Source organism: Brachyhypopomus gauderio, chromosome 11 (assembly GCF_052324685.1).
Source record: "Brachyhypopomus gauderio isolate BG-103 chromosome 11, BGAUD_0.2, whole genome shotgun sequence".
NCBI classification, from domain to species: Eukaryota; Metazoa; Chordata; class Actinopteri; order Gymnotiformes; family Hypopomidae; genus Brachyhypopomus; species Brachyhypopomus gauderio.
In genome coordinates, this window is record NC_135221.1 from 12,501 (window position 1) to 37,500 (window position 25,000).

General features: G+C 49.2%; 1 protein-coding gene across 1 annotated transcript in view; it reads left to right on the forward strand.

Moving 5' to 3' along the window:
- gria1a (glutamate receptor, ionotropic, AMPA 1a) overlaps positions 1 to 25,000 on the forward strand; it is a 39,216-nt gene that overhangs the window by 7,378 nt on the left and 6,838 nt on the right. The window contains exons 4-12 of the mRNA XM_077022883.1: positions 1,785 to 1,934; positions 3,980 to 4,147; positions 5,195 to 5,299; positions 5,542 to 5,652; positions 6,974 to 7,180; positions 7,841 to 8,274; positions 19,295 to 19,493; positions 19,698 to 19,945; positions 24,060 to 24,174. Coding sequence (XP_076878998.1) covers positions 1,785 to 1,934; positions 3,980 to 4,147; positions 5,195 to 5,299; positions 5,542 to 5,652; positions 6,974 to 7,180; positions 7,841 to 8,274; positions 19,295 to 19,493; positions 19,698 to 19,945; positions 24,060 to 24,174 — 1,737 coding nt within the window. The remainder of the gene's footprint in view (positions 1 to 1,784; positions 1,935 to 3,979; positions 4,148 to 5,194; positions 5,300 to 5,541; positions 5,653 to 6,973; positions 7,181 to 7,840; positions 8,275 to 19,294; positions 19,494 to 19,697; positions 19,946 to 24,059; positions 24,175 to 25,000) is intronic.

Sequence of the window (25,000 nt, forward strand, 5' to 3'; positions counted from 1 at the left end):
ACACACACACACACACACACACACACACACACACACACACAATCCCCTTTAAACTCTTCCAGATAGAAGCAGTTCATCCTCTCTGTCTTCTAAACATAGTGGTTCATTAAGAGGACCATGTCTTCACTTCCCCATCACCCTGACTGAGACGTCACACACTCACAGTGCCCAAACACTCCTGCCCTCACTGTATTTATATCCACAAAAAGTCACATTTTTACCATGAAAAGTCGGATATTTTTTACCAAGAAATGTCATATTTGTTTAAACCGTGAGTCGAGGAGTGGTATATTTTATTACCGTGAGGAGTCACACAGATCGACTGGAGGATGAGCGCTCACACCCTTCACTGCCAAGACGTCAGCTTCCGTACGAGACCAGCTGTGTGATGAGGCAGATATCCCAGAGTTCAATGAGTAGTCTAATCCATGACGGGCTCCAGATATATTTATATCTCAGTGACACACACAAACAAAATACACGCACACTCTCTTAACCTAAGGAGAGCTTACAGAATTATGCCGTTACATTAAGCGCTGTAAATTCCCCAGTTCCCCAACATCTGTGTGGCTTTGGAGAAACTTCTCCAGTAAAGCCAGGTTCATGGCTCAGAAGAGACGAACCACACGTCTGACATGGACACCACGGCGACGGGGGGATGAGGGCAACAGTCAGGTTGATCAGAGAGGAATGGATGCTTCATCACTTTATACAGTAATATTCCCCAGCTAGGGCTAAGAGGATTGTATTAGCACTTCAGTGTTGGAGACAGTTGAACACTGAGGTAGAGGCAGTTGAACCCTGAAGGACCTCATTCCACCATCGAGAGAGCCATGAGTACTTTTGACCCTCAAACAGAACCATTGTACACAAGCAGTTCACTTAGCCCACACCCTCACACCGACCCCCACACCTCACACCCTGACACCAACCCCCACACCTCACACCCTCACACCGACCCACACACCCCACACCCTGACGCCAACCCACACACCCTGACACCGACCACACACCCCACACCTGGCCTTTTCCAACTCTCAGCCACTGGTATAGGTCACACTACATAGCAGCTGCTCGGTGGTGCCCTGGGCCATGGTGCTCTCACAAGAGCCCTGGGCACTTCAGTGCTGTGGCGGGGGTCTTCAGACTAGACGCTGAGGAGAGGTGAAGAACTCAACTCTGAGTCCCAGGTCACCACATTCAGGAGCCCAGCAGGAGGGCTGATTAGATTGCAAAGAGGCACTTGAGTTAAGAATAACAGCGAGACTAGAGGCGACCCTCCGACCTCTGCTAACAGGCGTCTATTGTTTCCTCCATCTTCCACTTCCTCTCGCAGCTCATGGCTTTCAGAGTCTCTGCCCAGGAGGATCTGAGCTCTGCTGGATCAGCCACTGCTAGTGAACGAGAGGGATTAGCTTCTTTGTTGATTGGACGAGCGGTCTGGCCATTTCTCCAGCTCTGACTCGAACGTCGTCACCGCACTCTACGCGGCTCCAGAAAGACCTCCTGTCTGACCGCTGTCCCCCCCCCAACGGCACATCAACCCATCAATACTCATAAGGGCACGAATGCGCATTATACCAAAGGCAGCATATCCTCCGTCTGGGTTAAGAGGGAGCTCAGGCATTCCTCATGTTCCTCCAGGTCTTTAGATGGTTACCAGCTGCTTTTCCATGCACGACAAGTTTCCGTTCGTGTGCGTGCCTGCGATTTCACCGCATTGTGATTCCTGCTGGACTGAGTTTACCATATGAATGGGAATTTTGTTCTCCTGTTTCTTCCAGGGGTTTCTGGACACCGACCTCACTGAGTTTAAGAACGGAGAGGCCAACGTGACCGGCTTCCAGCTCGTGAACTACACCGATCTGAACATCAGTCGAATCACGCAACAGTGGATGGACTTTGACACTAAGGACTCCAAGAGGCCGTTGAAGGTAAGCTCACGTTCATTATGCAGAGATCTAGAGTGGGTGGGGCATGTCGCCTACGACCCCGCCCACTCCTGTCATTTGATTTTTGTTTTCTTGTTGTAGTAATTATTAGTATTTAAACCCCCTTTCATTTGGGGTTTTTAAGTCTATGTTTCGTTGGTACCGCTATGTTCGCTGGGTTTTTCCCGCTGCCAAGTTAATGGTTGTGTGTATCAGAGTTCTGTGTTTTCCCACTAGTTCCTCCTTCCTCACACTTCATATGATTCGGTCAAATTTATCTGGTTATGTGTTTTGTGTTTAACTGTCTGGTTTGGGTTATATCTTGGCTCTTGAGTTAGTAGTATTATGTGCTGTATTAAGTAATCGCCGTATTTCTCGGATTTCTGTTATGCGTTAAATGTTGCTGCTTTATTTGGTCTAGGGTTCACGTACTGTTTTCTTTACGATATAATCTGCTGACTTAGTTCCTAGTTATTCCGACCTTCGAATCCCTGTTGCTGTACATGTGTTCTGTCTTCAGGGTTCTGGCCTGGTGATACACGTGTTGCCTTTTCGGTTGAGGTCACTCCTCCCGTTTCCTAAATGTTCTTTCACTCTAGATCAGTGTTACCAACGTAGCGACTTTTCAGACCATCTAGCTACTTTTTTTTGAGCGACTATCGACTGTGAGCCCCATCCCACAATGCAATCTGACAGTCAGAGCAGACCCACACCGCTACATGTCCATGCTGCAAATGACCTGCGCATGCCCAAAGCCGCCGCTGACTGACCCCGCCCTGTATTTTCAGAGCCAGATGTAAATATAAATGCGTCTTCAGTGTGACACGAAATCACTGAATTTAACTCACACAGTCTCAATCACTCACCTCGTCCACAGTGTGTGTCTCTTTGTGAAAAGATAAACAAGCCCGGATAAAGGAGGGTTGAACGTAGAATAGCTGTTCCTGCTAACTGCTACTCTTATGCTAACATTTAACAACACGGCAAAAAAAAAAGATTTATATAACTTAAGTAAAACTTATTTATACAAAGCATTAGTCATGACGTCTTTTGAGAAGTGACTGCCTATTTCAAATGCAACAGAAGTTGTTCAATTGTTCAAATTTCATTTGTAGTCCTAACGTCATTTAGCAACTACTAGCGAATTTTAGGACAAGCAGTAGTTACTTTCCTTACTGAGGAGTTGGCAACACTGCTCAAAATTTTGGTTTGAGGTGCTTGCGTGTGTCTGTTATATACCTCTTGGATTTTGTGTGTCATTTAAATAAAGTGATTCCTGTATATTATAGCTCGCCGGTCACTCAAATTTATTTGTCTCTGTCCTCCTGTCTGGAGGCCCTCACTCAGTCCAATAAACTCTCGTCCCCTCCCAATTGTCCTGCTTCTACTCGGCCTGAAGCCAGAACATTAGTGTATGATTCTGCAGCATGTGAGGCACATCTACACCAGTTCTACACCAGCAGGGTTAGAGTGAATCCCATCTACACCAGTTCTACACCAGCAGGGTTAGTGTGGATCCCATCTACACCAGTTCTACACCAGCAGGTTTAGTGTGAATCCCATCTACACCAGTTCTACACCAGCAGGGTTAGTGTGAATCCCATCTACACCAGTTCTACACCAGCAGGTTAAGTGTGAATCCCATCTACACCAGTTCTACACCAGCAGCTTTAGTGTGAATCCCATCTACACCAGTTCTACACCTGCAGGTTTAGTGTGAATCCCATCTACACCAGTTCTACACCAGCAGGGTTAGTGTGAATCCCATCTACACCAGTTCTACACCAGCAGGGTTAGAGTGAATCCCATCTACACCAGTTCTACACCAGCAGGGTTAGTGTGAATCCCATCTACACCAGTTCTACAGCAAACCGCCTTCAGCAGGTTGCCGGTTTCCCCATGACTCTCATGTTTATGACTTTTCCAACTAGTCATTAGATGTGTGTGTGTGTGTGTGTGTGTGTGTGCCGTGTTGGTAACGGGTAAACCTCCGTGCACACACGTGTGTTATGCTGCATGCACAGTGCTGTTTAACACCCTCTCTGCAGTACACAGGAGCGCTCACATACGACGGCGTCAAAGTGATGTCCACAGCCTTCCAGAACCTTCGGCGCCAGAGGATTGACATATCACGTCGTGGCAACGCTGGTGAATGTCTGGCCAACCCTCCGGCCCCCTGGGGACAAGGGATCGATATTCAGAGAGCCCTACAGCAGGTGCTTGGCCCTGAGGGCATCGCACACACACACACACACACACACACACACACACACACACACACACACACATGCTCACTAGGGCAAACGCAAAGATACAAACTGGCCACAGACACATGCATGTGTGCGCGCACACACACAGAGGAATACACTCCTGCACATAAATCAGCTTACACACGTGACTGGCATAGATTCAAATCTATTCTGAGAGACTGGAATAGGGCACAGAGAAACAAATTATGTATATCTTCTGTCTCATAAGCTTCATGTTGATTGGGCAAAAAGAACATCGCAATTGGACGTGACGGTGGGTAGAGAACAAATGCAGGTGGCAATAAACCTTTATGTTGGTCATAATAATTTATGACAAGATTTATTTACAGGTAGATACAGGAGAGAGAACACCTCACTGTTTTACAGGCCTGAGGCAGTTTTATGCCTCTGTGCTGACAGTGACCTATAAAATACAACCACAGAGGATACAAGTTGACAGGTATTAGGGTCCAGTGGTGAACTGAGCCTCACCAAACCTCTGCGTGGAGATGGGGTTTGTGCTTTATCTAATAAGCCACAAAGAAAGTAATTCCTTTCAAATTTTGAATTTATTCCTTTCATGTTTAGTCATTAAATGGAAAAATATATCTGAGCTACATTATATACGAGGTGCCAGAGTTAGGAGGCGGGACTTTGTTAGAGTGGAGCCAATCGGCTCGGAGGCGGGACTGTGTGAGAGTGGAGCCAATCGGCTCGGAGGCGGGACTGTGTGAGAGTGGAGCCAATCGGCTCGGAGGCGGGACTGTGTGAGAGTGGAGCTCTGAGGCGGGACTGTTTAACCTGATGCTCAGCTGGGTTGCTTAACCCCCTAAAGACACAGGGGATTTCACAGAAAGACCCTGAGGGGAGAATGATGCCTCCCAGGAGGGAGGGAGGGAGGAGAGAGAGAGAGAGAGAGAGAGAGAGAGAGAGAGAGAGAGAGAGAATGTGGGACAAATATAAAGAAACTCTTTATTTCTCTGTCTGACTAAACCCTCTGCTCTTTCCCCACAGGTTCGGATTGAAGGTCTGACAGGACACATCCAGTTTAACGAGAAGGGCCGCAGGACCAACTACACTGTCAGCGTGATGGAGCTGAAGGCCACAGGGCCGAAGAGAGTAAGGCTGGTGTCTACCCTGCACGGTCCTGCAGTGTCCTGCATGGTCCTGCACACCGTCCTGCTGAAAGCACACTCCCTCCTGTACTGAAGACTACAGGACCACCCCACCCGTTCATTTATTTGAGGGTTTAGAGTAACGTGAGGGTCGTGAACGTGGTGTCACGTGTCCCGCAGATGTTCCGTGTGCGGGTTTGCAACGCCACGCGGTCATTTCTTCTCGCTGCTTTGCTTCTGTTTTAGGTGGGATACTGGAATGAGGAGGAGAAGTTTGTGAGCACCTCGCCCTACCTGTCTGGGAGTAACTGGACGTACGGACTCCAGAACCGCACCTACATCGTTACGACCATCCTGGTACGCCACCTGTGCCTCACCCCCAAGCTCACCCCCACGCTCACCCCCACGCTCACCCCCACGCTCACCCCCACGCTCTCCCCCACGCTCTCCCCCACGCTCACCCCCACGCTCTCCCCCACGCTCTCCCCCACGCTCTCCCCCACGCTCACCCCCACGCTCACCCCCACGCTCAACCCCACGCTCACCCCCACACTCTCCCCCACAAGGGATTTAGAGAGCAGGAAAAGGCTGTGGAAACAGTTCAAAGTGTCTGTGTGCTAAGATCACGCTGTCGTTCTGTGAGAAGAGGGCGTTGTTTATCTGTCGTTTTCTAAATCTGGAAACACGAGGCGACCCTCTGCGAGAGCATTTTGCCCCCTGCTAGACGGCCACCGTGCCGATAATCACGCGGGACCGTTGTGGCACACGACCTGCGAGCGAGACGACACTTCTGACTGAATTCCCAGCAGAAGCCCAAAAATTCTATTTCATCCTCTGTCCTCTCTCCCTGCGTCCACGTGCACAGATCTCCTCAGGCGTCCTGCATGTTTCAGCAAACTGCTCACATCAGAGGCTTCACGGGGCATCGCTCCACCTCACAAACATGACCGGCCCAGCAGAGCGGTTAGGCCGGCCCTCGGGACAGACAGGAAAGCAGAGATGGAGGCAGGGAATAGACCTGTGATGGAGAGGACGTGGGGTTGGAGGGTGGAGGCCAACCACTTAGCTACAAATGGACGTAGAACAATCTGGAACACGCAGCGTCCTACGAGGTCCTTTAGGCTAGAGAGATCGCAATATTGTTGCGGGCACTCTGGGGATTCATGCGTAGGCAGGATGGACCCCACTTCATGTTCTTCTATGTTCTGATGTGTTTGTTTTCTTTGCCTTTCATTATCTTTTTGTCACCCCTTTCTTTCTTTCTTTCTTTCTTTCTCAGTGCTACTGGGTAGCACTGTGAAAGCTGCAGGGCTTTAAGGGAATAATGAAACACGTTCGGTGTAGCGTGGCCAGTCTTTCTGAGCGATAACAATCACGCTGCGTCCCCAAGCAGGCGCACGCTGTTCCAGCCGCCCTTTTGTCGCGCTACTTGATGAAGCCAAACCGGCCTCACCAACTGAAATAAAGGCGTCAGAGATGCAGGCTTCCACAGCGCCGTTTCACCTCAGCTCCGTCAAACTCTTCATTTCCGCTATGCACAGATTCCACAAACACCACCAACCATTATTTCTGCTGCCCCAAAATGTTTGGCGGCCATCGTCCAGCCTGCAGCGCCCCGCGTGGCGTGTTGCGGGTATGACGCGCGGGTGGTAACACTGCCCGTCTGTGTGTGGCCCAGGAGTCTCCCTACGTGATGTTGAAGAAGAACCACGAACAGCTGGTGGGGAACGACAAGTACGAGGGCTACTGCGTGGAGCTGGCGGCCGAGATCGCCAAGCACGTGGGATACCAGTACAAGCTGAAGATCGTGGCAGACGGGAAATACGGCGCACGTGATCCCGACACCAAGATGTGGAACGGGATGGTGGGGGAGCTGGTGTACGGGGTAAACGTCGCCCTCACACACTTTGTTACTAGTTTGTTATTAGTTTATTAGTTTGTTTTTAGCCTTATGTTGTTTCATTTAGAACTAAAGTATGACTCTTTTATGCACCCACTTTATTTTTCCATTTTCTTATCGCCTTTAAATCATCTTTAATACGCGCCTGCAGGTTCACTAGTATAATCATTAGCGGCTATTACTCTGTCTTAATGGCTGAGTTTAATAATTTTATGGTGTGGCCAGGAACTTCATTCATTAGTTCCTGAGTATCAGTGATTCCACTGAATGTGTTCCTGAGGGAGGAGTTTGGGAGGAGTGAATTTGGAGAGATGTTTCAGGACGTCATTTACTTACTGAGGAAAACTGCCATTTAATCTCCAGGTCATTATCTGTGCCGGTGCGCTTAGTGTGGTTATGGACGTCTGCAGTGCCTCAACATATGAGAGTCAGAGGGAGTTAATTTCAAATATAGTGGACGCGCATCTCATCAAGGCTTTATTTTGTATTAAAGGGTCTATGAATATAGAGCATGTTACGGGTGTAATAGTGGAATGTTGGAAGTTAATAAAACGTAATGATTTCATGGCTGTGTTAAAGGCTGCAGTGCGGAACATCTCAGAACTTCTCAACAGCTGCTTGTCATTGCTGTTGTCATGTCAACAGAAAGCCGACGTGGCCGTAGCGCCGCTGACCATCACGCTGGTGCGTGAGGAGGTGATTGACTTCTCCAAGCCCTTCATGAGCCTGGGCATCTCCATCATGATCAAGAAGCCCACCAAGTCCAAGCCGGGCGTGTTCTCCTTCCTGGACCCGCTGGCCTACGAGATCTGGATGTGTATCGTGTTCGCCTACATTGGCGTGAGCGTGGTGCTGTTCCTGGTCAGCCGCTTCAGCCCGTACGAGTGGCACGCCGACGACGGTGAGGACGGCACTGACACGGCCTCCTCTCAGCCCCCACAGGCCCCCGGACAGTCGGGTCAGGCCGGGTCCGGCCAGGCCCAGCAGAGCCCGGAGCAGTCCAACGAGTTCGGCATCTTCAACAGCCTTTGGTTCTCGCTGGGAGCGTTCATGCAGCAAGGCTGTGACATCTCGCCCAGGTACGCCACCTTCACACGGAGATGTTCACGGACGCAGTGCACGCAGGAGACAAAGGAATGTAACAGAGATCAGTGGGGCTGTTAGTGGGAACGGTGGGGCTATTGGTGGCATCAGTGGGGCTGTTAGTGGGAACGGTGGGGCTATTGGTGGCATCAGTGGGGCTATTAGTGGGAACGGTGGGGCTATTGGTGGCATCAGTGGGGCTGTTAGTGGGAACGGTGGGGCTATTGGTGGCATCAGTGGGGCTGTTAGTGGGAACGGTGGGGCTATTGGTGGCATCAGTGGGGCTGTTAGTGGGAACGGTGGGGCTATTGGTGGCATCAGTGGGGCTGTTAGTGGGAACGGTGGGGCTATTGGTGGCATCAGTGGGGCTGTTAGTGGGAACGGTGGGGCTATTGGTGGCATCAGTGGGGCTGTTAGTGGGAACGGTGGAGCTATTGGTGGCATCAGTGGGGCTGTTAGTGGGAACGGTGGGGCTATTGGTGGCATCAGTGGGGCTGTTAGTGGGAACGGTGGGGCTATTGGTGGCATCAGTGGGGCTGTTAGTGGGAACGGTGGGGCTATTGGTGGCATCAGTGGGGCTGTTAGTGGGAACGGTGGAGCTATTGGTGGCATCAGTGGGGCTGTTAGTGGGAACGGTGGGGCTATTGGTGGCATCAGTGGGGCTGTTAGTGGGGTGGAGCTATTAGTTGGGTGTGTAGGTGGAGCAGACAGAAACACAGCCGTGTGAATCCACTGACCTGGTGAAACGTGAGCATGGTGTAAATGTTGTGGTTCAGTCTGTATGTAGTTTAGTATATTTTATGTGTTGATATATACACAGCTGTGTATCAGTGTCTCTTTAAGAGCACAGTGGAGTAAGATGACGCTCTAAGGAGTGGAGTTGAGTTGAGTTGGGTTGGGTGGAGATGGGTGGAGTTGAGTTGAGTTGAACTGTGTTAAGATGAGACTCTCTTTGAGGTTCAGCCACAGATAAAAGCTGCAGTAGCTCTATATTCAGTCCTTCGTGTGTGTGTGTGTGTGTGTGTGTGTGTGTGTGTGTGTGTGTGTGTGTGTGTGTGTGTGTGTGTGTGTGTGTGTGTGTGTGTGTGTGTGTGTGCGCGATACAGAGAGAGAGATATACAGAGAGAGAGATATACAGAGAGAGATACAGAGAGTGAGAAGAGGTCTTTCTGTACACTGCCACCTGACTCTCAAAGGTTACCAATTAAAAACCTAATTAATGAGTGTGAAATTAGCAGTGTGAAGCTAAAGATTCTCGGTGGAAAGGCAGAGACGTGGCCACGAGACAGGAGCAGAGACCACGAGAGAGGAGGCGCTCCAGGCCGTACTGGGTCTACCCGAGGCTTCTCCTCAAAGTCTGATCAATGTCCTATGAGGATCATTCTGGATTTCTGTTCTACCAAACTACTGTGTGCATTGCAAGTTTTATTCTTACAGGCAGAATGCTTCATCAACTGAGGCCCATTGAGTTGTCTGTGGTTAATGTTGTGCCAGTTTGCTGATATTCTTTAGCACTTGGGGCTCCGTGTTCGGTTCAAGTCGTTTAATCAATACAGTATCGATTTCTGTTCCTGCTCGTGTCGGCCTAATTACAAACACGTCATAAAGTGGAAGTCAATACGTAGCGTGATGACGAAGTCGTTGTGACTCGCCGTGCGTCTGGTGAGCGTTCCTCTTGGGCAGCGGGCGTTGTTGTCCAGTTTCAGACGTTCTCTCCACCTTCATATCAGCGCATTCTGACACAAAGGACAACACGGAAGATTTAGGCTTCCCTCCACCGAGAGGCTCTCGGCACCAGTGAGAATTGATTGTGTTGTCTTGCCCGCGGAGCTGAAATGTCAGTAGTCTCGGCGGAGGCAGAGAGGAGCTCGGCTTCTTCGTGGTAGAGCCCAGCGGCGGAGAGTGGCCACGCCTCATCGTTAATTAGGCTTCATCAACCCTCCTGTCGTGCCGTGTCATGACTCATGCGTCCCAGAGTAAAAGCTAGAGGTGCCAGATGATTGCAAACCCCCCCCCCCCACTTGGAGAACTATATAAAGAGTTAAAATAGGTAGCAGGGAGTCACGTCAGCACTGTTGGAGTGGCGGTGGGATACGCAGGGCTGGCGTCATCACACCCTTCTAGCAGATCTGTGGGAGGGAGTGATTCAGTAATCTAGAGTGGTGCAATAGTAGTCGAGGATGAGGTGAAAGAGGACAAAGGCTCTGATCAGCTTCTGTCTGCTGATGGGATCGTCCAATCAGGGACTGCAGCACTCACGCATTGACATGGCTTAACTTCTACTTCCTGAACTCTGATTGGCTGGGTGTGGCTACCACAGTGCTCTGGAAGGAGCCAATCACATGCTGCGTAACAGCCTTTGCCAGTCATTGTTTATTCTATCTCAAAGCCCTGTTTACTCCTGAGCTGTTCAAAATGTCAGACCTGTCAGTCAATGGTCCCGTCTCCTCATCTGACCCACTGTACGGCAGCACTCTCTCTCCACCCACATGTATCTCCTCTCACAGGTGGGGCTGCTCTCTCCACCCACACAAATCTCCTCTTCACACACGCAGACCTCTCCCAGCTCCCGGTCTCGGCCTTTGTGGTGTGAAAGTCATTAATTCGTACCGACGCATCTTTGCCCAGCGAGTTCCTGGCCTTTTGTTTCAGACATTTCCCGTGCCTACAGATGTGTTTCTGTTATAATGGTCACATTATATCATTATCACACTGATCCACTCCAGAGAAGCCCCTCCACCCCCATCTCCTCCTCCACCTTAATGCCATTACCGCTCACACCCTTCAGCTGCTCCCTTATCTCACCACATCCCCCCACACACCTGCACGCTCCACCCCGAGTCCAGCCTGGCTGGTGCTTCTCCGCACGGCCCTCCGCCCGCCCGCCCGACCTCCCCAGCAGGTTGGTTGACCCAGCAATCCGTGCTGCTCATTTTCCTCCCGCCACATGGTTGTCACGCCGATAAGGGACCTCGCATAGAGAGACACTTTGCATTCACCCGCAGGGCTGAAAGAGACGCAGTGTGTGTGTCACACACAGCCGCCAACGCCGGCCCTCCACCACAACTAATTAGCTGCTGATATAAAAGGTCTGCTGCCCTTGTCTGTGGTCCATGCTGGGTCTGGTTTTCGAGGGGCCGTGCACGGTTGCACCACTAAGCCCTGTTGCTTGGAAAAAATAAATCACAAACACGGACTCCTACCTACCCGAGCAGACAATTTTACAGCTCAGCAGTCAAAATAATGCAGGAATGAATTATGCATTTTATCACCCATTCTGACTTGATTCAAAAATTTCACAGGATTTTGATTTTCCCATCACATTTTATTAACGTATTTGTATGAAAATTTTGTGAATCATTTTGAATATTGCAGTTTTATTACAGGATAATAAATCAGCAGAAGTAAGTGTGGCCACGCAGGACAGCGGGGCACTGAGTTCACACCTGTATCCACAGTCATTCATTAAACATGATGTGTATGATGAAACATAATTTAAACATGATATACATCATGAAACATGATTCTTCTGGAGAACTGCTCGTCCTGAGATTGGTGCAGGGTCAAAACGGGCAGACGGCACGAGTGGGAAGAGGTGAGGAATAGGAGGAGGAAGAGGAGGGGGAGGAGGAGGAGTGTTTGCGTTTGCTAGGCTGCGGTTGTCAGTGCGTTAGGCAGGGCTGCGCTGTGAGCAGCTGTGGACAGAACCTGCCACTCTGCCAATCACATCCTGCTTGGGCAGTAGAGCCTGCTGCCATGGTAACGCAGGAAGACACGGGTATTTCCTCTGGAACGACATGGCTCACAGCACGAGAGAGTTGCGCGTGTGCGGGCGGGCGTGCGTGCGGGCGTGCGAGCAATGTGTGTCAGCGTGTGTCGTTTCCTACATCTATTTAGTTGCGTGGCACGGCTCTTTTCAGGGCATGTCGTGGACGAGGCCTCTGTGGGAGTTTTGTGTTGCCGTGCTGAGCCGAGTAACACTGTCACTGAAGCAGGAATCCGCTCACACACCTACCTTACTGTCACTAGAGAATAACCAGGAAGAATATAGCAGGACAAGCTGTGACAGCTTCAGCTGTGATGTGTTTAACACCTCAGGGTGCTTCAAGAATCCTGGGAATCATACACATCTAACAGATAAGGCAACAGGGGGTTTCATTTTGATCACCTTCACAGCAATAGATTGATAGTTAAATTGTAGTATCGCTGTTTTGCACACAGGACCTCATCTTCCTGTGCAGTTAATAGGTCGTAAGCACTAGATCAATCACCTGTGTAATATAGTGTACACTACAGCGGTATACTATAGAACCTCTGCACTAGATCGTGGGATCCTACAGTTGCATATCGGTGCCGTTGTCCAGGAACAGGAGAAACACATTCAGGAGTGAAATGGGGGAGAAGCTTCTACACAGTAAGGCGTTGTAGCGTAGCCGAAAACGAGATCAGTGTGTCATTGTAGCACTGCCCAGTCTCCCAGCCAAAGCTGTCAAACAGCATCAGAGCACTGGCGTGAAGAGTTCTGTGCCTCGTCCCGCTCTCGTCCCGCTCTCGCCCCGCTCTCGCCCCGCCCCGCTATCGCCCCGCTCTCGTTCCGCTCTCGCCCCGCCCCGCTCTCGTCCCGCTCTCGCCCCGCCCCGCTCTCGCCCCGCTCTCGTCCCGCTCTCGCCCCGCTCTCGTTCCGCTCTCGCCCCGCCCCGCTCTCGCCCCGCTCTCGCCCCGCCCCGCTCTCGCCCCGCTCTCGTCCCGCTCTCGTCCCGCTCTCGTCCCGCTCTCGCCCCGCCCCGCTCTCGTCCCGCTCTCGTCCCGCTCTCGCCCCGCCCCGCTCTCGCCCCGCTCTCGCCCCGCTCTCGTCCCGCTTTCGCCCCGCCCCGCTCTCGCCCCGCCCCGCTCTCGCCCCGCCCCGCTCTCGCCTCGCCCCGCTCTCGCCCCGCTCTCGCCCCGCTCTCGTCCCGCTCTCGCCCCGTCCCGCTCTCGTCCCGCTCTCGTCCCGCTCTCGTTCCGCTCTCGCCCCGCCCCGCTCTCGTCCCGCTCTCGCCCCGCTCTCGCCCCGCCCCGCTCTCGTCCCGCTCTCGCCCCGCTCTCGTCCCGCTCTCGTCCCGCTCTCGCCCCGCCCCGCTCTCGCCCCGCCCATTTCTCAGGACACTACCACAGATGGAACCTCCGCCGCCGGCAGGACTGCCTCCGGTACCGCCTCCAGGGATTGGCTCCGCCCCCGTCGGGTCACACCTTTGCTGTGGATCTGCTTGGCTTCTGTATAAGGCTTGTGTACAGCGAGGTGTGAAATGTTGCTCCCGTGTCGTAGTTAAGGCATCGCAGGAGACCGAACGTGGTCCTCCAGGAGAGTCTGGTGCATCACAAGCTCAGCTGTGTCTCTCTGCAGCTCCTTCATAAGAGCAATGAGTCCTGCTTTCAGAAGCAGCACTCAGATAGCTAAGGAGACATCTTAGGAGATATCGGTCAGAGTTGTTTTATCCTTTCAGCTCTGACAGGACACTGCTGTGTTTCTCAACAGTGCATCAGACTGCCTATATCAGACTCCCCACATCAGACTGCCTATATCAGACTCCCCACATCAGACTGCCTATATCAGACTCCCCACATCAGATTCCTCACATCACACTCCTAACATCAGACTAACATCAGACTGCCTATATCACACTCCCCACATCAGACTCCCCACACAGTCTGACCCGTGCTGGTGCTCCTCACCCCCCACCTGGACTCGCTGTGTACGACCTCCAAGCTGCATGAAAACTGCCTTGTTAATTCCACCATTTCCTCAGCACATTTGCTTATATTTCAGTGTAGCATTGAGTCCTCTCTAATAGGATATAAATAGCCTTATTTTACACTTGATGAAGTCATTAGCCATGCAAATGACTTCATTGATTAGATAAAGAGGAGAGGAATCCCATGGAAGTAGAAACCAGTTGACTCCCTGCTTTGGGCAGTATACATTAAGTTTGGCTTTTCCATCACTACATAGTCTGATATTTAAATTATGATTTTAATGACGTTCAAATGGTCATATCTGATACTATGCTGTCGAAATGGTGCCTGAGTGAACATACTCACATATTATAAATATTGAATGAACCTCCTTCCAGAGGTTTCCCCCCCTCACACCCAGGCCTCCTGCCTCCTGTAGGTTGAGGGTGTGGGGCAGTATCTTCTGTGTTCTGGGTTATGCTCCTCTGGGCTCAGTTTGATGATGTCATTCCTGTTGGTGCCAGTGGTCTAGCGTAGGGGGCCACGTTCCCCCTGTACCGCTGGGACGACCTTGGTGATAGCCTTCCACGTTCTCTCTGTTTCTTCTGTTTTTCTTCATTCAGTCCTGGTATTTTTCATGCTTTTTATATTCCTTCATTTGGATGTCTCCCATCATCTGGGAATTCGACATTTGATCATCCATCACCATGTCTACTTGTTTCATCACTACTTCTTTATCTGCTTGGATCTGCAGGTCTGTCCAGATCTTATCTGTGTTGTTCTCCTCCACTATCTTTGTTCCAGCTCACACAGCTTGCACATGTGCCAGTATATGATCCCTGTCTCTCCGTATATTCTTTGGCTGCCGGTCCCTTGCATCCTGTAACCAGGTGCTGGATTGTCTCTGTCCAACTGGCGTGCAGCCGTGTGATGTGGAGTTTTGGGTGGGGTGCTCTGTGAAGAGTTCCCTGGTCTTTTCTTGGCCGCCTTATTGGGCTTGCTGCGTTCCTGATGACTGCCAGAGCATACATGTTCATGGCTTTGATCTTGTTATTCATGTTCAGCTAGCTCCACACATATACCTTACCGCACATGGCCTACATTACTCCACCTTACTCCACATGGCCTTACTCCACATACACTCACGGGACACCTTATTAGGTTCACCTTACTAGTACTGGGTTGGACCCCGTTTTGCCTTGAGATCTGCCTTAATTCTTCATGGCATACATTCAACAAGGTACTGGAAACATTCCTCAGAGAGTCTGGTCCATATTGACATCCATGATGTGAATCTCCCGTTCCACCACATCCCAAAGGTGCTCTATTGAATTGAGATCTGGTGACTGTGGAGGCCATTCGAGTGCAGTGATCTCATTGTCATGTTCAAGAAACCAGTCTGAGATGATTTGTACTTTGACATGGTGCGTTATCCTGCTGGAAGTAGCCATCAGAAGATGGTACACTGTGGTCATAAAAGGATGGACATGGTCAGCAACAATACTCAGGTAGGCTGTGGCGTTGACACGATGCTCAATTGGTACTAATGGGCCCAAAGTGTGCCAGGAAAAATATCCCCCACACCATTACACCACCACCACCAGCCTGAACCGTTGATACAACGCAGGATGGATCCATGCTTTCATGTTGTTGATGCCAAATTCTGACCGAATGTAGCAGCAAAAATTGAGACTCATCAGACCAGGCAACGTTTTTCCAATCTTCTATTGTCCAGTTTTGGTGAGTCTGTGTGAATTGTAGCCTCAGTTTCCTGTTCTTAGCTGACAGCAGTGGCACCTGGTGTGGTCTGCTATAGCCCATCCTCAAGGTTCTATGTGTTGTGCACATAAAACATATTTAAATGAGAGTAATGAGAGTATTTCTGTGTTTTTAAAATAGTGGTCCCTTGGTAAATTCTTCTCCAAACGTCTATGCAGTCTGAGTCCACCATGCACCATGGTGACCAAGGGTCTCTCTGTTCCTGGTTGATGTAGATGTGAGCTTTGTGTGTTTTTGAGGTCCTAAACACACCAGACATTATTTCAGTTATATAGATGTTAGCTCAAGCTCATGTTTCATTGCTGAATATTTACGTGACACATGGTAAGAACTCTACACTGTGTGCCTGAACCACAAGCACAATGCTCGTGTCACTGCTGTTTAAGCTAGCATTGTCCCTGTGGTTAGACCATGACCTGTTAATAACAGGGTAGAGTCAGGCTGACACACTGTGCTTCATCATGCATGGCCTACAGTATCTACTGGCCCCTTTAAAAGAATCACCCTGTACTCTGCTAGCTCACTCTTCATCACAATCACCCTGCTCTCTGCTAGCACACTCTTCATCACAATCACCCTGTTCCCTGCTAGCAAACTCTTCATCACAATCACCCTGTTCCCTGCTAGCACACGCTTCATCACAATCACCCTGCTCTCTGCTAGCACACTCTTCATCACAATCACCCTGTTCCCTGCTAGCACACTCTTCATCACAATCACCCTGTTCCCTGCTAGCACACTCTTCATCACAATCACCCTGCTCTCTGCTAGCACACTCTTCAGCACAATCACCCTGTTCCCTGCTAGCACACTCTTCATCACAATCACCCTGCTCTCTGCTAGCACACTCTTCAGCACAATCACCCTGTACTCTGCTAGCACACTCTTCATCACAATCACCCTGTTCCCTGCTAGCACACTCTTCATCACAATCACCCTGTTCTCTGCTAGCACACTCTTCATCACAATCACCCTCTTCCCTGCTAGCTCACTCTTCATCACAATCACCCTGTTCCCTGCTAGCACACTCTTCATCACAATCACCCTGTTCTCTGCTAGCACACTCTTCATCACAATCACCCTCTTCCCTGCTAGCACACTCTTCATCACAATCACCCTGTTCCCTGCTAGCACACTCTTCATCACAATCACCTTGTACTCTGCTAGCTCACCCTTCAAACCCTCCTTCCTCTCTGGATTGTCCCATTATGATGTCTGAGTCTGTAACACACATGGTGAGGTAAGAGCTAAACCTATAAGTCCAACACAGTCCATCCCGTAAGCCACAGAAAAACATCACACAGGCGAGCTGATCCATGTGTCCCGCTCCCTGGGTGCGTCCCGCTGTCTGGGTGTGACTCCGACCTTCACCAATGATGACACTGCAAATAGTCAGAAGTGATTAGCACCACTCAGGCAGTGTACACCGTCTCCTGCAGGTCTTCAAACTCAGTGTAGATCTCCAAACTCAGTGTAGGTCTCCTAATCTTTCCCAGGTCATTATCTTCCTTGGTGTATCCTGCTGTTGACAGCTGACCATAGTCAGCTTAAATGTTTAGATAATTATAGGACTCAATATTGATATTTCTTGTTAAAATTATTCCTATCATTTATTTGTGCACACACATAATTGGAACATACTGTATTTCTACAGCAGTTTACTGGGCACATTGTGATCGTTTAAGCCCCCTAATCTTGCGTCTTAATGAGCGTTTGAGTAATGCTGTTGTCAAAGCATGAATAACAGCAGCTCTCAGTATCACGGGGCTTTTGCAGATTTCACGCTGCTGCAGTACATTTTGCTGCAGACATAAGTAACGTCTGAGAGAAGGTGTGATGTAAAAACAAGTGTGAATTTCTCATGCCTTTGTCAAGACTTATCAGAGTTGTCTCTGTACTGAAGCCATCACCGAGTCTGATCTATGAAGAGTTATAAATAATGGAATACCATTTTAATAACGTTGTGTCTGTCCGTTAATAGAACAGTGGTTCACACAAGGCCAGTCGGTGCTTGCTACAGTGCTGCTGTCAGGAAACCCAGAGCAAAATCACTGTTGGAACCGCAGGAGAGCAGGAATGTTGAAAATGTGGAGCATGGCTGAGTGACCCATCGCCAGTCCCGTGAAGGGACGTTAGTGTAGCAGCATCGGCTTCCCTGAAGGAGAATGTGTGGAAGCTCACATGCAGAAGCTCACGTGCAGAACTGTTTACTCCTGAGTGGGTTTACATGGGCTCAGATGGAGATGCCTGACTAACGCTCATGTGTAGAAATGTGGGGAGATGGTCTCGCACCTGTTCAGCTCCCCGGGCCCTCATTTTGCTGTCTGGACCTAACAGGTGACCTACAGATTAAAACATAAATATATAAATATATGATACATTCCTGTTATGGACTTGGAATTTCAGCCTGATCAGGGCCTGGTGTAGCAGTGTTGGGTTGGTGTTGGGTTTGTGTTGGGCTGGTGTTGGGCTGTGTCAGGTTTGTGTTGGGTTTGTGTTGGACTGTGTCAGGTTTGTGTTGGGTTGGTGTTGGGCTGTGTCAGGTTTGTGTCAGGTTGGTGTTGGGCTGTGTCAGGTTGGTGTTGGGCTGTGTCAGGTTTGTGTTGGGTTGGTTTTGGGCTGTGTCAGGTTGGTGTTGGGCTGTGTCAGGTTTGTGTTGGGTTGGTGTTGGGTTGTATCAGGTTTGTGTTGGGTTGGTGTTGGGCTGTGTCAGGTTGGTGTTGGGCTGTATCAGGTTTGTGTTGGGTTGGTGTTGGGCTGTATCAGGTTTGTGTTGGGTTGGTGTTGGGCTGTGTCAGGTTTGTGTTGGGTTTGTGTTTGTGATTACGCTCCATGTTTTGTTTTGTATTTCTGCCTTATCAGGGCACCATTAACCTATCAACTCCTGCTGCTGTTAATACACACACACACACACACACACACATATATATACAAACACTTGTGTTCAGGTCAGATTAAACTCCTGGGAGATACAGGCACAAATCAGTTTAGTTTTATTTATTAATTTTTATTACAAAGGGCAATTACACTGGAGACTAACTGCCCCTGGTGCTATTAATTCCTATCAATTAATATGCATATGTTCATTAAACATAATGGCATCATTCTGAAAGTAAGATTAATGAGCGTCTGCACAGTAACATTGTGATCGGCTCTTATCTTCTCCAAACACATGTGAGCTTGAGTTAAGAGCAGAGGAGATACAGAGTGTTAAACACACGAACCCTGTGGACCAACAGCAGCAGCACCATGATGGAGGGGCATTAGGGTGGAGGGGTATTAGGGTGGAGGGGTATTAGGGTGGAGGACACACCATGCTCTCTTCTGTCTAATTCTGTCTAACTTTTAAACTCATAATCAATTATGCATCCTCATGGTGTACTTAGGTGACATTTTAGATTTAGGTTTTAATTAGGAAAAGTCTTTCTTTGTTTGCTTCATTCCCTCTCCTAATCTAACATATCTCTGTGTGTGTGTGTGTGTGTGTGTGTGTGTGTGTGTGTGTGTGTGTGTGTCTCCTAACAGATCACTCTCAGGTCGTATCGTCGGTGGAGTGTGGTGGTTCTTCACCCTCATCATCATCTCGTCCTACACAGCCAACCTGGCTGCCTTCCTCACAGTGGAGAGGATGGTGTCGCCCATCGAGAGTGCAGAAGACCTGGCCAAGCAGACGGAGATCGCCTACGGAACGCTGGACGCCGGCTCCACCAAAGAGTTCTTCAGGGTGAGAGAAGACATGGAGGTCTAGAGGCCACAAAACGAACCTCCATTTTAAACATTCTCTCAACGTGGTACAACAGCAAACTAGCAGCGCATCTGCCCCACGTACATCTGCCCCACGTACATCTGCCCCACGTACATCTGCCCCACGTACATCTGCCCCACGTACAAAATCTGATTCACCACCGCACTTTGCCCCCCCCTGCAGAGATCAAAGATCGCTGTGTTCGAGAAAATGTGGTCGTACATGAAGTCAGCAGACCCCTCCGTGTTTGTGAAGACCACCGATGAGGGTGTGGTGCGCGTGCGTAAGTCCAAGGGGAAGTATGCCTACCTGCTGGAGTCCACCATGAACGAGTACATCGAGCAGCGCAAACCCTGCGACACCATGAAGGTCGGCGGGAACCTGGACTCCAAGGGCTATGGTGTGGCCACCCCTAAAGGATCTCCGCTCAGGTAAAGACCCGCTCCAACTCGGCTCGGCTCGGATGTTCTGGTGATTGTACGGTAATCGGTGGTGGATGAATTTGGTGACGTGTTGGTGGTGGAGGTTGTATGGGGTGCAGAGGTGGACATTCCAGGTTCAGAAAATAAAAGTCCTTCCCAGGATTTTACTCAAGCTTGCTGGATTTTCTTATTAGTGCCAGTCAGGCAAAATTAGTGGAATCAACACAATCCAGGAAGCCTGAGCAAAATCCTGGTGAGGACTTTTACTTTCTGAACCTGGAATGCTCACTTCTGATTAGGTGGAGTTTCTCGAATAAAACTGAAGGTTATTAACAAAACGTATTTTGCCATGCGTTCTTTTTGATTTATAAATGTCTCTGATTTACAAAAGCTTTGATGCTTTTAGGTTTTTTACTTGATCACACATTTTTTTCATTTTCCTAAACAATGGAAAATGAAGAGTGTGGCACGAAACTTCCACCACCATTGAACACGTCTGTGTGTGTGTGTGTGTGTTTTGTGTGTGCGAGGAATGCATTCAGTCCGAGAGCCGAGATGTTCAGTTTTCATTTCAAGTGCTTGCATAAGAAGTGGGGGCATCAGCTGCTCTTCAGAAAGCACTTGTGTTCAGAACCCTCATTAAACGCTGCTGTCTGCTCACGTCCCCCAGAGCAGCACATCGGACCTGCTCAGTGCAGCCATCTTAACGGCTACACGCTGATTCTGTGAATCCAACACACAGATATCAATTCATAATGTGAAACTAATTAGATATGTCAATTAAACCTGGTTTATATTTCAATGCTCAATTGTTTATTCCAGTAGTCTCTGTACTGAACTACACAAGTCTTGATACACTGATCAGTATATAAACACTACCAGTCAGGTTTGGTCACAACTGTATGTTTTAGTCTTAAAGGCATTTTAGTTAATGGTTTATGCTAAGACAAATATAAATAGTTAATCTTGATGGCCTATATATGTTTTTCCCAAAACAATGTATGCATTGTCTAAAATAATGAATAAATGAATTTTAATTGGCTCCTCAAAAATTCATACATTTTGCCCCTACAAGTGCCCGGTGTCTATGAGAATGTGTTCAGGGCATCACTGCCTCATGAAGCTGGTTAACACCAAGAGCTTCCAGAGATCATCCCAAGTTGTCCAGGCTCTGAAGAACTTTACAATCTATTAAACCATTTACATTGGTTTAACAGTCATGTGTTAATTAATTGATACCGAGGTGTGTCCAAACTGTTGACTGGTAGTATGTAAATTATTCCATAATTCCATAATTGTAAATTCCAGAATGTAAATTATTCCACAATTTATTTATATATATATATGTGTATGTATGTGTGTGTGTATGTATTTATATATATCCCTCTCTTCTTATACAAGTATAAATAACATATAATAACATAAGTTAAAAAAAGCACTTCATGTATTTATATCTCAACCTTGTGCAAGTTATTGTAATGAATGCAAGTGTTAATATGGCAGTCCGTTTTACTTGTATATGATATAACAGTTGTTATTGTGTTGTTATTGTTATTGTTATTGTTATTTATTGTTCTGACGCTGTTCTGCTGCCCTCACTGTCATGTCTTCTTCATAAGCCCTGACCCCTGACCCCTGACCCCTGCACCACTGCACATGTGATATTACCTTCACTCCAGTGCAGAAGAGACTCGGCAGGGCAATTTAGATCTGCTGGAGTAACCTCAATAAACTCCATCTCCCACTAATAAGATAAGCTCCATGGGGGGAAGGACCTTCTAGCAATTGGACTGTCATTTTGTGGGTCACCTCACATCAACATGAGAATGAAGGGGGAGGTGGGGAGGTGGGTGGGGGGGGGGGGGGGGTGCTACAGGATGTAAAAAGACTAACTTTCAACATGTCACCCAAGGCAGGAGTTAAATTAAATTCAGAGCTCAGCGGCCGTCACTGTGTCAGTGAGTGAAGAACTCAGGACATGAATTCACAAATGTGCTTCTCTGCCTCTGTACGCAGTCCTGATAGATGGAGACAGACACTGTTCCCAGCAGCCGTTGGTGCTGAATTACGAGCCGCGTGACGTATGTGCTGGACCCTCACTGCTCTGTAAACCCAGAGAAGGCTCCTTCACTCATTCCTCTAGGCTTTATGTACTGAAATGGAGGCTGACTGTTTTAGTACTGTACAGTTCGTGAGCACAGAATATTACAGTAAACAAGAGAATCCCAGGATCGTCTAGCTGAGCGGATGCACGCCGAGGCTCTTGTGCACAGGAAGTCATCTGTTATTAATGTTATTTGTTCTGGCCTTTGTGTGTGAGGCCCGGCTGTCACAATGCATCATGGATGCTCATCGCCACGGTTACTGTAGCCTCTGAGAGAAGCTGAGGACGCACGTCGTCATGTTTTTGAACTCTTCTCATTCAGTGATCAGATTTGCCCTCTTGGGACAGATATTGCAGAATTTCCAGGTTGTTCCTGGATATTATATTCAGCTGTTTTGTAAAAGTAAAAGTTCTAGGTTGACCTGGTGAACTGAGAGCACGGAGGGTCACACCTGCGTCCCGATGTGTTTTGATGGCTGTCACACACACGCTCACGCTCCCCTTGGCGTGACGTACCCTGAGTGTGACTCCAGCGGACCCACGTGTTCCCTCTATCTTCCTCTCTTCCCACGGTGACCAGCCAGTACAGACATTCCACCAAACGCTTCCTGCGCTTTACCCCGCGCTCCCATCAAACCCCACATGCATGTCTGCACCTCTCTCATGAGTCTCTGTCTCTCGTTCTCCCTGATCTCTTTCTGTCTTGACTCTTTTGGGGCTGGAAAGAAATTGCTGGGTTTTACCGAGCAGCACCGTTGCCCTGTGCAGGTGAATCGCACTGGCCCACGTTTGTTCGCACTGCTGACCAGCCCGGTGTGCTGGATGCGGTCCGATCAGACGTGTAGACGTGCCTTCAGACTGTGGAGGTGTGCAGGACGGAGGGGTAAAGGTGGGATGGAGCCCGTTGTCTCAGACGTGCTTGGAAAGTGAAAAAGTGAAAGTGGTTTCTTTCCCCTGTCTGTGGTGCTTATAGTAGAATATTTATAGTAGAAGTTATAGTAGAATATTTTACATGATCATTAAGTCAGTGGAGGCGATTGGGAAAGTACTGTATATCAGACAGCCTTTTACAGTGTAACTGGTCCAGATCGTAAGATATGCCAGACTACATATTTTTGATGATTTTGAAAGGGGAAAGTTCACGTGTAGAGACACAGCAGGCACTTTTGAGGCTTGACTCGTATCCCCCTTTTATCCTGAGTTCCCGCCCATCGCTTGGTGAAACCCGCCCGTCACAGAAAGCCACTAACAAAACCGTTGCTCGCCATTGGACAATCACTCGCCATATCCCAGAAGGCCCTGCTGCTCCGTGCATTAACCCCTCAAACCCCTAGATGAGGTGTGGGCACCGGGACCCGCTCACCGTCACGCAGAGGGAGACGGAACCAGAACCAGCCACTGACCCCACTATTGTCTCATTATCGTTTCAAGAAACCCAGTAAACCTGGCAGTACTAAAACTGAATGAACAAGGCCTGTTGGACAAATTGAAAAACAAATGGTGGTACGACAAGGGAGAGTGCGGCAGCGGGGGAGGAGATGCCAAGGTCAGCCCCCGAGTGACGAACCCGTCGGGTAATTCAGCTCCGGGGGGGAGCGGGTAACCGGCAACCCAATGCTGACCACACACTCGGGCCCAAACCACCAAACGGCATCAGAACACTGCAAGCTGAATTCATTGTAGAGACGGGCTTCCTCCGTGCAGCCTGGCGAGGTCTCGTTTGACCCAGATTACACAAACCCCAGCAGAGTGTTTTCAGACTGCCGGTTACCCAAAGTGATATAGTAATACACATCTCGCACCAGGGAGCAGCTGTACAGCCAGATGGAGTATTAATGCATATCACTTTCACTATCAACTGTTGAAATGCCTTTTTTTCCCTGACGTGCATGTGTGCGTGCGAGTGGGTTTCTATGTAACAGTACACGTGAGTTAAAGCAGAGTGCGGGTGTGTGTTTGACTGCTGAATAACATAAAATAACATGGGTCATGTTATTTATGTTATTTCCCCGGGTGAAGAATCCCAGTAAACCTAGCGGTGTTGAAACACAATGAGCAAGCCGTCTTAGACAAACTGAAAAACAAATGGTGGTACGATAAAGGCGAGTGTGGAAACACGGACTCCGGAAGAAAGGTCAGTCTACGTGATGGTCCTCTACTGTAACCCCGACCCCTGACCCTCGACCTTTGACCCCTGACCCGACATAAGGGCCCCTCTACAGACAGTTGCGAGGCATTCTTATTCTCTCTCTCTCTCTCTCTCTCTCTCTCTCTCTCTCTCTCTCTCTCTCTCTCTCTCTCTCTCTCTCTCTCTCTCTCTCTCTCTCTCTCTCTCTCTCTCTCTCTCTGGCTCTCACTCCAGGCTCACATGTACTCTGCTCTGCTGTGGGCACTAGAATAGACCTTACTCCAGAGTTCTGTAGAGTTGTGACAACAGCCCAAGAAAGCCCACTAACTTGTGCTAACTTATCTGTGATTATTCATTTGTTTGTTTTTAATTAGTGACATAGTCTACTGCGTTGGAGAGAATTTTCTTTACTGCGTTAGGAGTCTAATTAGGTGAGAAGTTTTTAGTTTCACACATATCCTCTGGTATTCTGCAATGTATTTTGTTTTGCTTATTTTTTTCCTGGGAGCACTGATGTCTGCAAATTGAACTTAATGAAGTTCTCATTAATGAGACGTGTGTAATTAATGGATCTAAGCAGTGACGGAGTCAGTAGGAGGAGTAGTGTTGGGGGGAGGAGTAGTGTTGTGGGGGGGGAGGAGTAGTGTTGGGGGGGAGGAGTAGTGTTGGGGGGGAGGAGTAGTGTTGTGGGGGGGAGGAGTAGTGTTGGGGGAGGAGTAGTGTTGTGGGGGGGAGGAGTAGTGTTGGGGGGGGAGGAGTAGTGTTGGGGGAGGAGTAGTGTTGTGGGGGGGAGGAGTAGTGTTGTGGGGGGGGAGGAGTAGTGTTGGGGGGG